This window comes from Musca autumnalis, unplaced genomic scaffold, assembly GCF_047663935.1.
Source record: "Musca autumnalis isolate F117 unplaced genomic scaffold, ASM4766393v1 scaffold_3, whole genome shotgun sequence".
NCBI lineage: Eukaryota > Metazoa > Arthropoda > Insecta > Diptera > Muscidae > Musca > Musca autumnalis.
Window position 1 is genome coordinate 6,585,846 of NW_027411866.1, and position 15,815 is coordinate 6,601,660.

Genomic DNA, 15,815 nt, shown 5'->3' on the forward strand with positions numbered 1-15,815 from the left:
GACATTTTCTCTACATAGAAAAATCTTCACAGAATTTTCTATAAAAAAACGTTTAAATAAATTTTTCATATCCGACGAAGCTCCTTTATCTTATAGAAGACCCTTTTTCTGTATAAGAGTCCCTACGTATGTCTCCTATTCTTAGAAGACCTTACGAATGTCTTCTTTTCTATACAAGATACTTACGAAGGTCTTCTATTCTACAGAAGACGCTTACGAAAGCATTATATTCTAAAGAAGTACAATACGAAGGTTCTATAGTATACAAGGCCCCTACGAAGACCTTCTTTTCTATAGAGGACCTCTACGAAGGTCTTCTATTCCAAAGAAGACCCCTACGAATGTCTTCTTTTCTATAGAGGACTTCTACGAAAGTCTTCTATTCTATAGAAGACCCCCACGAAGGTCTGCTACTCTGTAGGAAACCCCTACGAAGGTCTTCTATTCTAAACCCCTTCAAAGGTCTTCTATTCTAAACACCGTCAAAGGTCTTCTATTCTGTAAAAGACCTCACCGAAGGTCTTCTATTTCTAAAGAGGACCTTTGCGAAGGTCTTATATTCTGTAGAAAACCCTTATCATAGTCTTCTAATGTAAAGAAGACCCAAACGAAAGTCTTCTATTCTGCGGAAGACCCCTACGAAGGTCTTCTAATCTAAAGAAGACCCATACAAAGGACTACGTCTTTATAGAGGATATTTACGAAAACCTTTTGTTCTATAGAAGATCTATACGAAGGTCTTCTATTCTCTTGAAGACCCTCCGGAGGTCTTCTATTCTAAAGAAAACCCCTACGAAGACCTTCCTTTCTATATATTACCTCTACGAAGGTCTTATATTCTATAGAATACCCTTGCGAAGGTCTTCTGTTCTGTAAATGACCCTTCCGAAGGTCTTTTATTCTAAGGAAAACCACTACGAAGGTATTTTTGGTTACAGGACCCCTACGAAGGTCTTGTATTCTCTGAAGACCCCTATCATGGTCTTCTATTCTAAAGAATAGAGGACCTCTACGAATGTATTCTATTCTGTAGAAGACCCCTACGAAGGTCTTTTATTCTAAAGGAAACCCCTATTTTCTATAGATGACCTCTACGAAGGTCTTCTATTTATATAAAAGACCCCTACGAAAGTGTTTTATTCTGTGGAATATCCTCTATGGAGGTTGTTCTATTCTATAGAGGGCCCCTACGAAGGTATTTTGTTCTATTGCAAAGAAGACCCCTACGAAGGCCTTCTATTCTGTAAAAGACCTCTCCGAATATCTTATATTCAAAAGAAGGCCCTTACGAAGGTTTTCTTTTCTACAGAGGACCTCTGCGAAGGTCTTGTATTCTCTAGAACACCCTTATCGTAGTCTTCTATTCTAAGGAAGACCTCTAAGAAGGTCTTCTTACTAAAGAAGACCCCTACGAAAGTATTTTTGTATAGAGGACCTCTACGAAGGTCTTGTAGTCTGTAGAAGACCCCTACGAAGGTCCTCTATTATAAGGAAGACCCCTACGAATGTGTTTTTTCTATAGAGGACCTCTACGAAAGTTTTGTATTTTGTAGAAGACCCTTATCATGGTCTTCTATTCTTAAGAATAGAGGACCTCTACGAATTTCTTCTATTCTGTAGAAAATCCATACGAAGGTCTTCTATTCTATAGAGAGCTCCTACGAAGGTATTTTGTTCTGTAGGAGATCCCTTCTATTGTAAAGAAGACCCTTACGAAGGTCTTCTATTCTGTAAAAGACCTCTCCAAATGTCTTCTATTCTAAAGAAGCCCCTTACGAAGGTTTTCTTTTCTACAGAGGACCTCTGCGAAGGTCTTGTATTCTGTAGAAGACCTCTACGAAAGTCTTCTATTATAAAGAAGACCCCTACGAAGGTATATAGAAAACCTCTTCGAAGGTTTTGTATTCTGAAGAAGACCCATATCATGATCGTCTATTCTGAAGACCCTTGTCATGCTCTTCTATTCTAAAGGAGACCTCTTCGAAGGTCTTGTATTCCGTAGAAGACCCCTATGAAGGTCTTCTATTCTAAAGGAAATCCCTATTTTCTATAGACGAACTCTACGAAGGTCTTTTATTCTATAGATGCCCCCTACGAAGGTATTCTATTCTGTAGAAGATCCATACGAAGGTCCTCTATTCAGGTGAAGACATCAGCAATGATTTTCTTTTCTATAGATTACCTTTACGAAGGTCTTATATTCTATATAATACCCCTAAGAAAGTCTTCTTCTCTATAGAGTACCTCTTCGAAGGTTTTCCATTCTATGGATGACCCCTACGAAGGTATTTAGTTCGGTAGGAGATCCCTTCTATTCTAAAGAAGACCCCTACGAAAGTCTTTTTTTCTATGAATGGCCTCTACGAAGGTCTTCTATTCTATTGAAGACCCTTACGACGGATTTTTTTCTGTAGAAGATCCCTACGAAGGTGTAACTGAAACTATTCTGTAGAAGATCTATACCAAAGTTTTCTATTCTATAGAAGATTTCATATTTTTATTTTGAAGAAGACCCCTACCCCTACAAAGGTCTTCAAGCCTGCAGAAGACCCCTACGAAGGTCTCCTGTTCCGCAGAAGGCCTCTACGAAGGTTTTCTATTCTGTAGAAGACCTCTAAGAAGGTTTTCTGTTCTATAGAACCCTACGAAAACCTTCTTTTTTATATGGTACATCATCTATTCTATATAAACCGGTACGAAAGTCTTCTATTCTACCTAAAACACCCCTACGAAGGTATTGTATTATGTAGAATACCCCTACAAAAATCCTCTATTCTAAATAAGACTCCTACAAAAGTCCTCTGTTTCACAAAAGACCTCTACGAAGATCTTCGTTTATTTTATGAAAGACCCCTACAAAGATCTAGTACTCTATATAAGACCCTATCATTGATCTCATATTCTCTATTAGACATCTACAAAAGTCTTTTACTCTATATCAGGTCCTTTCCGTTCTATATCGTTTCTATAGAATTCTTTCCACATTCTTTCCACTAACAGGCTACTCTTACCTACACATGCATACGGGCGCATACTGGATGTATGCACCGCTTTGGGTATGAAAGTTAATCATACACCACCATCTGCTGTAAATTTATCCACAGTAAATAGGATCACTACTTCATCTGCTTTTCTACTTTCACTTCCTTTTCCAATAATTGATTTGCAACGGTCCACCCCTATTCGGTATCTTAAGTCCCTCTCTCTCTGTTATTCTGACAGACTATGGCGTGTAAAACCTATAAAGCTTAAATTGACCACCGGCTTAAGGAGGATTGGCAATGGGAAGAAGTAAAGCCGGCTGTCTGCTGTCTCCTTACAAATGCACGGCAAAATTGGTTAAAATAAACGAGAGATAAGATGGTTGTGGTGTAGGACAAGTCTAGTAGGGCATGGAAATACTTACCCTATATGTGTGCTGCTATTTATGCTTAAGAAGTTGGTGTGGGCATGTGCTATATCCGCAAATGTTTACATTGCTCATCGACGTGAACAACATGCCATTGCAGAAGTACTCGCAACAACCGGTCGTCCTATGGACAACAATGAGAATTAACACATGGCTCTAACCACAAAATTACAGGACTAACATTTAAGCCATTCGTTGTGGTTTGGGGTTAATTTGCGCCTACAAATAAAGACAACAGGGACAACAACAACAACAACTGAAAGAAAACTGGACACACATAGAGCCAGACAGACAAGTGACAGTGAATGAATTTGGAAAATCTCTTCCATCATGCTCACACAAGCACACACACACATTGAAACTGTTGCGAATTGTTGACTGTCTCGGTTTTATCTGAATGAAGTGGTTGGTCTCTGTGACCGCTTACAAGACAATGACCAATAACACTGTTTACTTGAAAAACATAGAAACAAAAATTGTTGGAGATATATCAGATAAACTTAACGAGCTTGTAGCCATGATGATGTCTGCTCTGTTTTGCTCATCTGTACGCAGACTGATTAGTATTTGATGTAGGCTTAATACCTTTAATACCTCCCTGCTTTATCTGGAATTGATTGTAATTGTTTTTCTGCTCATTCTCATTTTTGTTCTCGTTTTTTTCTTGTTTATTTACAGGTTATGGCGGCATATCACCCCGCACGCAATGGGGTCGCATTGCGGCCCTCATCTATGCTCTCTTTGGCATACCCATTGTCCTGTTATATCTATCAGCCATGGGTGAGGGCTTATCGGCTGGCATGCGTTGTCTGTTTCGCAAAGCACGTTCAAAAAGTGCCGTTAGCAATGGCAGTGGTAGCGGTGGTGGTGGCAATTCGTCCAGTGGGAACTCATCATCGTCGGGCAGTAAAAAGAGTGGCAGTGAGTCAATGAGCGGCAAACATAAAAGTAAAGCTGGGCAACATTTTGTAGCTGGTAAAATGTTGCCAACCCATCATCATCATCAATATGGTGCGCTAAGTAAACATTGTTCCACGGCAGTTGGCGGTTCACCCAGTGTTCCGATTTCCATATGTGTAATGGTCCTGATATGCTATATAACCTCGGGTGCTCTGCTGTTCCACAAAATGCAAGATTGGAGTGTGTTGGAGGCCCTCTATTTCTGTTTCACCTCTTTGGGTACCATTGGTTTTGGTGAGCTGACGCCATCGGGGAATCTCACATTGTACTTGGCTTCCGGTTACATACTCATAGGCATGGCAGTGGTGGCCATGTGTTTTAGCCTCATACAAACCGAGTTGGTTATGTGGCTGCGCCGCTTTAGCGTGCAAGATCATGTTATGCCTCAATCGGACGATGTGTCACTAGTATCGGTTTCAGTTACACCCAAATCCTCTTGACAACGACCCACCGCTGACCTGCTTGCAGGCAGCGGACCTGGCCCCAATACCATGGGCCAGCATCAAACCATGTTTTTCGGACCAGCCCATGTATTTTCCCAATACAATTCGTTGCCTCGTCGCACCTTGAATTCAAATTTCCAACGTAACACACCCATACGAAGATCGACGGGGATACCCGAACATCACATTGAGTATTTTGTGCCACGCAGTGTAAGTGAATTCAATTTGTCGGGAGTAGGAGATTTGGCATTACCGCCACCAAGGCGTTGCTCACCCACCGGTATGGGCCTGCCGCATGGCCTGCAACTGGGACCACCGCAGACTCTGATATGTGGTCCACCTCCGCCCCAGATGCAAATAGTAATGAAGCCGCGAGAAAAAATGGTTACCTTTGAGGATGAATCAAAAGGCATGGTCCCGCCGCTGCCCAACACCTCAGCGGTAGGGTCAACGTGTCCCCATGGAGTGCCAACAACACCGCGAAAATCAACGTCCGGTGGACATGGTGTTGGAGGAGGTGGCGGTGGTGGTGGAGCAGATGTTTTTATGTGACGTGAGTCTCTGAGATGACCCACATTGAGTGGTTTACTAAGTGATGCAACGCCCCCTACCACCGCCACCACCACCGCAGATGATGTTTTTTCATTGGCGGCTGACCATCAAGATCATCAGGATACCACATTGGCCTCAAACAGTGAGCGGGATTCTCTTGATGGTAGTCTTAGTGATTTAAAAACTAAATCTCAACCTGGTGATGTGATACGAGTGTAGAATGGCCAAGGGAGGAGTAGACGAAGAGGAAGAAGTTCTAGTAACAAGGTATCAAACAGACCCCAAAAAATAGCCATAAAAATAAATTTACCAAAACAACATTCAACTGATTTTTTAGGTCACAAAAATAAAACAAAAAGAAAAAAAAAACATCGTAGCATTATTAACATATTTTTGACAATTAAGTGTGAACATATTCCAGTAACATAAACTAAAACGTAAATAAAATAATTTAGAGTAAAAAATTAACATTTTATAATTCTTAACAGGGCTGTGGAGTCGAAATTTAAACAACTTTTTGTCACAAACATTCCACAAAAGAGACTTTTGTCATATCTAAAAGGGCTTCCCTAAGTTTCCAATGTTTCCTTTAATTTGAAAATGAGCTCGATATTACGCTGAGGGGTTTTACGAGGGCGCAAAAGCTGTTAGCTGGATTTGGCTTGAAGCCAGTTTCTATGGAAGAAAATTAAAAGGGGGATTCAGTAACACGAGCACCAAAAAGTCTGTTATCTATGCAGGCAGGGAGGCCATGCGGGGGTTGACGCAGAATCCTTATAAATCCTTATAAAAGCTCAGTTCAGAGCCGCCCCAGGCGGGGCCATCACCTCAACCTTGGTCACGGAAGAACTGAGTGCGTTCTTTAAGACTTCCTAGGTTTTAATAGTATTGAGGAAGCCTAGAAGCCATTTCAGTAAGATTTCGTTCCACTTAGTCAGATTCCAGCAAACGGGGGCTACTTTATATATTTCTGGCTTAGGCAACACTTATCGTGCGAACAGTTTTCTCAACTTTCGACGTGGATTTTCACGACAAGAGTGTACCGATGAATTTAAATCATTGTACGGCGAAGAAGCGCCATTCAACCATGGCCGACGCTAGCTCAAAGACGAAGGTCGTGAAAGTAATCCAAAAAAGCCGATCTGTTGAAAACTTTGATGCCGTGCGTGAACTGATAATGCAAGATTGTCATGTAACATACCGAGAGATAGAGACATCCGCAGGCATTTCTTTCACCAGCATACATTCGATGTAACATGAACACCTGGCCGTAATAAAGAAACCAAATATTTTTAGCAAAATCCGTTTGAGCCAATTTGGAGCTGATTTGGCACTGTCCGTTAATCTAATCTGTCTCTCTGTCTGGCTGGTGCGCACGATAACTCTCGAACCGATCAACTGATTTTGTTCAAATTTCGTAATATTTTGTTCAAACATAGTTTAAGTTCGAAGATAGGCCATATCAGTACATTTCTTCCGGTACCTCCTCCACAAAAGTTCAAAAATTCGCTAAAATTTTGCACACGATAGCTCTGGAAGCGAGTAGCCAAATTGGTCATAACTTTGCATATTAATTACTTCCAGGTATAGAGATCAGGCTTGAAGATTGACAAAATCGATATACCCCGTATATATATATATATATATATATATATATATATATATATATATATATATATATATATATATATATATATATATATACTCCTTTTTGGAAAACGTTCAGTTTAGCATTTTGTTCGTTTAGAATTGTTTTGGAAATAGTGCAGTTTAGGGACTTTTCGGGGGTAGTTTTCAAATTTTTGGCAATATGTGTATGCTGCGCAATTAACGTAGGTACAATTTTCGGGGGCAAGTCCATACTTCCTGAGAAATTGGCCTAAAAACTCCAAAAAAACCCTATAGACGTCAGACGAATTGTGTTCACTGTGCTCTTGATGCTAATTTAAATGGAAGGTGCTTGCACCTGGGAAGTTTTTGCAGATTCTGAAACTACAATGTTCATAGATGAGAAAAATCAAAAAACAAGAAAAATCGCCGAAGCGCTTTTTAAATAAATCGCGATTCAAGTTGACATTTTTAGGGGTGTTTAGGTTTTTGCGATTTTGCAAACCGCAAGTCCTATCAAAATGGGAATAAAGAAAATGTTGTAGCTATCAAAATTCTCTACAAGAGTGACCTTTATGGTTTTCTCGTCTGTTTTAGCGTTTTTGAGATAAAGAAATTGGGACAATTCAAATTCAATTCAATTTTGTATCGCCCCCTTATAAAACAATGTCATGACTGCAAATTCCCAACTTAAACTTATATATTTAAAAAATGGTACAACCTAGGAAAAGTTACATAAGCCAGTCTTTTAGAGCATTTTTCACAGATATAAGATTTTCTCAGGTCCTATATCGATAAGACATGCCGCATTCAAGCAAAATTCTCATCTATGAACATTGCTTTTTCAGAATTCACAAAAACTTCTCCTGTGTAAGCGGTTTTCATTAAAAGTTAGTTAAGGCGCACCCTTCATGATATTCCCAGCAAAAAGTTTGCCTCCAAAGAGGCAGTTAAATGATATGTACAAGTGATCTGGAAGTGCATCAAATTATGCATTTTCACTAATGATTTTTACAAGAACGTGACTACTGAAAGAGGCGCTCCATTGCACTGCATTTTAACTGACCCTTTGGCACTGCATTTTAACTGACCCTTTGGCATTGCATTTTAACTAACCCTTTGGGGTAGAATAGGAGGCAGTCCAAAGCACGTGTTTTGATACAGGCATTCCGTGGAAATTGTGCAAGCCATTAAAAAAAAATGCCAGAACAAATAAAATTCATTTTTTATTTGTGTAAAACAAAAATATTAAGAACTTTGTTACATTAACACAGATTATGAAAATTCTCCATTGAATTCAATCGCAAACATGCGTGTTTCCTCCTCTCTCCATTTGTTACAAGCTAAACTGTTTTTACTTCATTTGCTAAATGGGTTGTCTTCCCATCACCAGTTCAGATTTCGACATGTACTCCAACAGCGCTCCACTCGGAAATTTTTTTCTCGTGAGTTACCGGAAAAATGTTCACAAATTAAATATTATTTAGTTTGTATTAACAAATGTTTGGAAATGTTAACACGCTTATCTCTTTTTGGAAAATTTATGCCGCTGCCTGTAGAGATGTACAAACTGATTTATGTACATGTAGTGATCTCAAACAACTGCTAATAAAATGTAGCGAACGAAGTGCCTTTTCACGACTCCGTTTGGACTGCATCCGGATGCTGTTAAATTGTGAGGAATTGGAGTGCCTTTTTCACGACTCCGCTGAACTGCATCCGGATGTTGTTAAAATGTGACAAGTGGGTGTGATTCTTTGGATTGCATCCAAATGCGGTTAAAATGTGAGGACTGGAGTGCCTTTTTCACGACTCCGGTTGAACTGCATCAAAAATTGCCGTGACAGAACTAGTCCACATTGCACTACTTCCAATTTATTTTGCTGGGTTGTTTTATAAGGGGGCGATACAGTCAGTGCATTGTCCCAATTTGAATTTCTATATCTCAAAAATGGTAAAACCTACGAAAATACCATAAAGGTCAATCTTGTAGTGTTAAAGAACCTTATTTTGGAGGTGTCTCAAGCGGAATGGAAAAAGTTTTCGACAATTGATTTGAGTGCTTGTAAAAGTGTATAAATCATTGGAGAACACTTTGGTTTCCCTCTATCTCGCAGGCACAAATTTGAAGATCCACTGCATGGGTTTCACTTCCCTCTTGTTAGGGAGGAATGAGGTCTATCTCTCATCAGAAAAAAGTACCCGGTCAAACGACAAGTTGACACTACTAGCAGTTTTAGTTCCATACAAATCGGTACTTTTCCCCCAGGAATGTAACGCAAGTGTTTTTTTAATATTTGAAGCATATATCTAACCCAGTTTTAATTAACGAAAACAATGAAGCTGTCTTTGACTTGGATGGAAAGAAGCAGATATGGGAGGAATACATTACCAATCTTTTTACTGATAACGAACGATCACCTTATGGAGAGGTTTTGCAAATTTCAAGAAGGGGAACACCTATAACACGGAACGAAGTTGAATGCGCTATAAAATCCTTGAAAGATAAAAAGGCTACAGGACCGGACGAAATCCCATCAGAATTGCTAAAGCTTATTGATTCTAATAACGTAAAACTATTAATCAACCTTTTTAACCACATATATAACACTGGAAACTATCCAGAAGAATGGCTCAAATCCACCTTCATCGCAATTCCCAAGATAAATAATGCAAAGAAATGCAGTGACTTCAGACTCATTAGCTTAATGAGTCATGCTTTGAAGATATTTCTAAAAATAATTCATAGCAGAATATACAAAATATGTGAAGCACACATGGGAAATACCCAATTTGGGTTTAAAGAAGGAATGGGCACAAGAGAAGCATTATACTGCATTCAAGTTGTAACACAGAAATGCAGAGATGCCCAGAAGGATGTGTTCATGTGTTTTATTGACTATGAAAAGGCATTCGACACCGTCAAACATGACAAATTAATAGAAATCTTGAATACTATTGGAATACCAGAAAACGAACTCCAGTGCATTAAAAGTCTTTATTGGAATCAGTCGGCACGAATTGACGTAAGTGGAGAACCCACAAAAGAAATTGCCATATCAAGGGGTGTTAGACAGGGATGCCTTTTATCTCCCCTGTTATTCAACGTGTATTCAGAGAAAATATTCCAAGAAACACTCGAAGGAGAAAACATCGGAATCAGAATTCATGGGAAACTAATCAACAATATAAGGTATGCGGACGATGTACATGATCAATGATCGAAGTACATGATCATTAGCAGAAAAAATCCCCATGCTGAGGTGAACTTAAAAGTACAAGGTACACAAATAGAAAGAGTGAGAACCTTTAAATATCTTGGGATGTTAATAAACGACAAATGGGATCCCTCGAAAGAAATAAAAAGCCGAATAGAGATGGCGCGAGATGCTTTCTGTAAATATAGTAAAACCCTGAAAAGTCATGACATAAATATAACAACAAAAATACGTTTTATAAAATGTTATGTTTGGTCGGTGCTGTTATATGGAACAGAAGTTTGGACGCTCAAATCCTCTGATAAAGGAAATTGGAATCCTTTGAAATATGGATTTACCGGCGAGTACTGAAAATACCATGGACTGCGAATATTTCTAATGACGAAGTACTAAGAAGGATAAATATAAGCCGGCAATTAATAACAACTATAAAAAGGCGCAAAATAGCGTATCTGGGACATGTATTAAGGAACAACAAATACATAATTTTACAAGCAATTCTGAAGGGAAAAATTGAAGGAAGGCCAGCTAGAGGAAGGAAAGAAACATCCTGGCTCAAAAATATCATGGACTGGACAGGTTATACCAACGAAACCGATCTGCTGAATGCTGCAAAACACAGAGAGCTGACAACCACTATACAATAAGATAATAATTAAAATGCGATAAATATTAAAAAAAGATGAATTGTACGATCACTTATATCCGGATAACGGATGAGTAAATAAAGAAGAAGAAGAAGATATATAAAATCGATTCTACTATACGGCAGTGAGACCTGGCTTGTGTCTAACACCATCACACAAAAGCTAGCGATATTTATAAACAGATGCCTCACTGAGTTGTGGAACTTAACGAATCAATACAGTAGCTTTCTCACTGCTGGTGGCGTCCTTATTCCCCACATTTGCTCCGAAATTGGTGAATCGCAACATTTTTATGTGTGAAAGTTCCCCCGGTAATATCATAACGATCTGTCAGGAGGTGGAAATTTGATTACCGAATTTTTTACTCCACCTGTAGTGCGACTCTGTAACTCATTTTTTGAGTTAGCGACAAAAATCGGTAACATTAATGGCTTATGATTTTGGTAATTAACGATATTTTTTGGTAAGTTCGCGACCAATAAAAAGTAGTCTTAAAATTCTACTGATAGCAACAGTGTTGTCAACTTTTATTTGAACTTTTCCTTCATAATTTTGCGTTTTAATGTTGCCGATTTTTGTTGGTAACTAAAAAAAATATATTACAGAATTTCACTACAGCAGTGCCAGAAAACCGACCTCTTGTTGGATTTCGTGACCGAATCCGGTTCCAGTCCCTTGTGACCGGGGGACTCGTAACCTCCTGCTCCGCGAGTTAGTTAAGACCGTTAATATCTTTTAGAGAATACCTTTGCGGTTTTCTGAAATCTGATTTACTATCTGAGATAACTGACCAGGAAGACTTCCAATGTTGCATCTACCCAGCAAAATGTTCGATGCCAAAGATTCCATTCAATCATGGGTGAAAGTGATCTGGCATGTCATCTTTTTAGCATCTTCATCGATGAATTTTATATGAGCGTGGACCCCAAAAGATGCTATTCATTTTTGGATCCAAAGCATGTCATTTACACCAATGCTTTGAAATGTCATTTTCACCAATGCTTTGGCATGTCATTTCCACCAATGATTTTGCCTGCCATTTTCACCAACCCTTTGCAATGACATTATCATTACGACGAGAGTTTTAACAACGTTGGCTGTGATTTCAGTCTCCGACAACATCAAGCCTATTGTAAATAATTTAACTTATATATTGTGTATAAATAAAAACACAAAATTCATGTCTATTGGATCGATGGAATGGTTTCAAATTCTGATGAAAAGATCGGATCTTTCACGACTTCCTTTGCATGGGTTCAAATACTGATGAAAAGATCGGATCTTTCTCCACTTCCTTTGCATTGGTTCAAATGCTAATGAAAAGATCGAATCTCTCACGACTTCGTTTGAACCAATGCAAAAGATGTCATGAAATCACGTCATCGCATGGAACCCCTTCCTTAAATTTTTGCTGGGTAGGTTCGTTATGCGGTTTTCTCGTACTAGGACATGCTTAGTTTGTCAACACACAGGCCTCCGCCAATGCAAGAGATGTACGAAAGAGATTTAATCTCATGGACACCAAACAGTCTATGCCTTTTGTTCCTAAGACTTGGCCACCGACCCAGAAGGTGCTTGATTATTTCGGTTACTTCCACGTCTCGCAGCGTTTGCAGTACTCAATATTCTTGACCTCCCACTTGCTTGTCGTACATCTTATGCGGCAGTGCCCAGTGCTAAGTGAGAGTATGCACGCTGTTTTACGTCCCGAGGTTACTGACTAGATTGCCACAGTCAGTAGGTTAGAAGACTAAGAAGACAACAATCTCATTTCACTTGAATTATTTTCTAAAGATAACTTTGAATCGAAATATGAAAGAGAATCAAAAGCTGCATGCCAGTTCTTGCCTGATTTAAGTCAAGATACAAGTTCAACTGAAGATTCAATGGTCATTTCTCTTGAATTCTTATTCTATGTTAATTTCCTACTGCGTTTATCACATTAATCAGTGTCCGACGATGGCAAACAATGAGCTCGACTTAGATTTGTTTTATGCAGCAGATCATTTATTTAACAGTTGACAGTTAAATGATCTTCGATTTTATTTCAAATTCGAATTTAAGCGATATTCTTGGAAACTTAGATAAAATCAAGAACAAAGGCTGTATTTCGTGACCCGACAAAAACGTGAAAGTGAAAGTCACCACCGAAAATGTTGATGTTCTGGTCAGGGATTGGCATGGCGGGCGTGCTGACCCTCTATGTGAATATTGAGACTTTCATCTATGGATGGATCAAATAGCAGCTACACAATCTAAATTCATTCCTGACATTATCTCAGTTAGTATGAACAGCCCACAAAAAAATTACACCATCTTAATAGGGTCCGCAAAGAAAACGTACTGCGAAAAAATTTGGAAATTTTGTATGAGAGGTTACTGCAAAAGTAAATCGACATAGTCTGAACCACATCTATGTCTGGAACAAATATCCCGTCGTGCAAAGTTCGGACTAAATAGGTTACTTCCGTCGAGAGTTATAATTTTAGCGAAAAACTGTGAAGTATGGTAGAGGAGTTATCCGGAGTGGGTACAAAATGGGAATGGAAACAAAACTCTTCTAAAATGTTTCATTGCTTGACTCTTGGCAAACATTCCAACATTTCATTTTAAATTTAGTTTCAATTGAGACCAGGCCAGGCGTGTACACAAGCATCCACTGGTGTCGCTACAAATATTCTTATTTGTTGTTTATATTTTTTTGCTTTTATTTGTTAATAATGTATAAATGGATGATTTTAGATTGCGTTCGTGTTTTGAAAATAGTATATAATTAAAGAAAAATTGATAAAACTGGCATTCGTTAAAATTAAATTCTGTTTTGTACACCATTGGTCCAGGCACAAGTCTCCTTTCGCAAGTGAATTATTTTTCGAAGATGTTACAATCTATCTTCGAAATAGAATTTTCTAGATAATATGTATTTATTTATATAACTTCCTTTCATTCACACAGCCCTGTTTTTAAATTATAAAAGTAAAAAAATCCACAAAAAATTCCTCCAACGAAAGGAATGTTAAACATACTCATCATAAACACCTAACTTTTAGCGATATGTAAGTCAATCTTGTAGGTTAGTTTAAAACGAACAAAAAAAATGTAAATATACAGTGTAGAGATTTAAGGTGTATTATACTATTTATATACGATTCATGTTCCAATAACAAAATATCATACACAATTATTCATCATTTAACAATTCTCTGTTTATTTTGGATTTATTTTTGTTTCTACAACGATTTCAAAGTTATTCAAATATAAGTGGGAGTGAAAAAAAACAAGTTTTTAGAAATCAACGAATTGATATCTTCTAAGTAAGGGTATTTTTAATTACAGTAGACTCTCTTCTAACTATTCATCCTTGTATGGCTCATGTGTGTAGACTTCGAGTTCGAGAATTAATATTACTAATACGTAAGCATTTTGGACACCAATACCAAATGGTGTTTGAAATATTCCATAATAAATTTTAAGTTTATGATGCTTAGAGATTGACTCTCTCAGGACTCTCATCTCTATCTACTTATTCTGTCATGGCCATGCATGGGTTAGGTGTGCAATAGAGTTGTACCAAAGGAACTATATGGAACTATCTCGTTCACTTCGCAGTTCCAATGGCCAACATTTTTTCTTTGAACTCTAGTGAGCACACGTTGTAAATTATGTTACTCATACGCATCCTTTTATACAATATTTTTTTTCTATATACTCATTCTAGTTTGAATAATACATATGTATGTACAGTAGGGCTATGACTTTTCGACGTTTTTTCTCAAAAACGCACAAATCGATTTAAAAAAATATTTTTTTTTAAAAAAATTATGAAATGAAAAAAAGGTCAAAAATTATTTCCTGTTGCACGAATGAATAAACTCAAGCCTCCTAGTAACTAACGCAGGGGATGAAAGGTACCAATGAACGGTCCTGACCGGATTTAACATGGCAAAGCCCAGGACTTACTTTGGTCCCTCTTTCACTTCAAGTGGACACTGAACTCCCCGTGGTGTCACCTGGGGAGCTGCCTTTAACACCCGTTAAAAGTAATGAGCTGAAATGTGCAGAGCGTTCACCCATAAGAAAGTTAAAAACTTGGGAAAAACAGCCTACTATGAAAAACCGAAAGAAAAGAAAAACAATTCCCTCTTAAGTTGACGACCCCGCAAACTTTTTAAGGGCCATGATCTACGAATCTACACCTTAAATGTTCGCACTCCTTATAGAGAAGGTGCAGTTTACGCATTGGCAGATGTACTTGAAAAATACAAGGCCGATATTACTTCCATACAGGATCAGGTGTTTGACTCATTTGTGGTTAGCAGGAAGTTAAAACATCTGGTCTCCAGCTTCACTCAAGTGAATGAAAGACTTACAATACGGATAAAGGCAAAATTCTTTAACATTAGCTTTATTTGCGCAAATGCTCCAACCGAAGACAAGGACGAACAGACCAAAGATATATTCTACGAGCGCTTGAATAAACATACGACCGTTGTCCTGCCCATGACATTAAAAATATTCTAGGGGATTTTAATGCTAAAATTGAAAAGGAGAATATCTTTGGTCCAAAAGTTGGGAAATTCAGTCTCCACAGTGAAACATCTGAAAACGGTATGAGGCTGATAGATTTTGCAGCGGCAAAAAACTTGGTAGTTAGCAGTACCAGATTTAAACATCTCGATATTCATAAGGGCACCTGGCTGTCTCCGGATCAGAAAACAGGAAATCAAATTGATCACGTTGTGATAGATGGATGATATTCATCGAGCGTGTTAGATGTAAGTTCGTTCCGAGGTGCAAACATAGACTCGGACCACTACCTAGTTGCGGCAAAGGTACGCACACGCTTAAACGTAGCAAACAAAGTACGAACAGACACAACACGAAAGTTAGACATCGATAAGCTGCAATCACAACAGATATCCACAGCATATTCCACTCAACTGGCCCAATTGCTTAATCAAAGCACTCCTCGTCAAAA

At 38.4% G+C, this 15,815-nt stretch overlaps 2 protein-coding genes across 2 annotated transcripts in view; both read left to right on the plus strand.

Annotated features, from left to right (window-relative positions):
- Positions 1-5,733, plus strand: part of LOC141396372 (TWiK family of potassium channels protein 7-like) — a 224,388-nt gene extending 218,655 nt beyond the window's left edge. Inside the window, exon 7 of the mRNA XM_073971779.1 lies at positions 4,088-5,733. Coding sequence (XP_073827880.1) covers positions 4,088-4,809 — 722 coding nt within the window. The 3' untranslated portion in view covers positions 4,810-5,733. The remainder of the gene's footprint in view (positions 1-4,087) is intronic.
- LOC141396373 (uncharacterized) lies at positions 4,861-5,733 on the plus strand. The gene has a single exon (XM_073971780.1). It carries the CDS (start codon positions 4,861-4,863, stop codon positions 5,362-5,364), a length of 504 nt encoding a protein of 167 aa, XP_073827881.1. The 3' UTR covers positions 5,365-5,733.
- Positions 5,734-15,815: the final 10,082 nt, after the last annotated feature.

Coding starts and splice junctions, on each gene's coding strand:
- LOC141396373 (XM_073971780.1), top strand. CDS start 4,861: ATGGGCCAGCATCAAACCATGTTTTTCGGACCAGCCCATGTATTTTCC.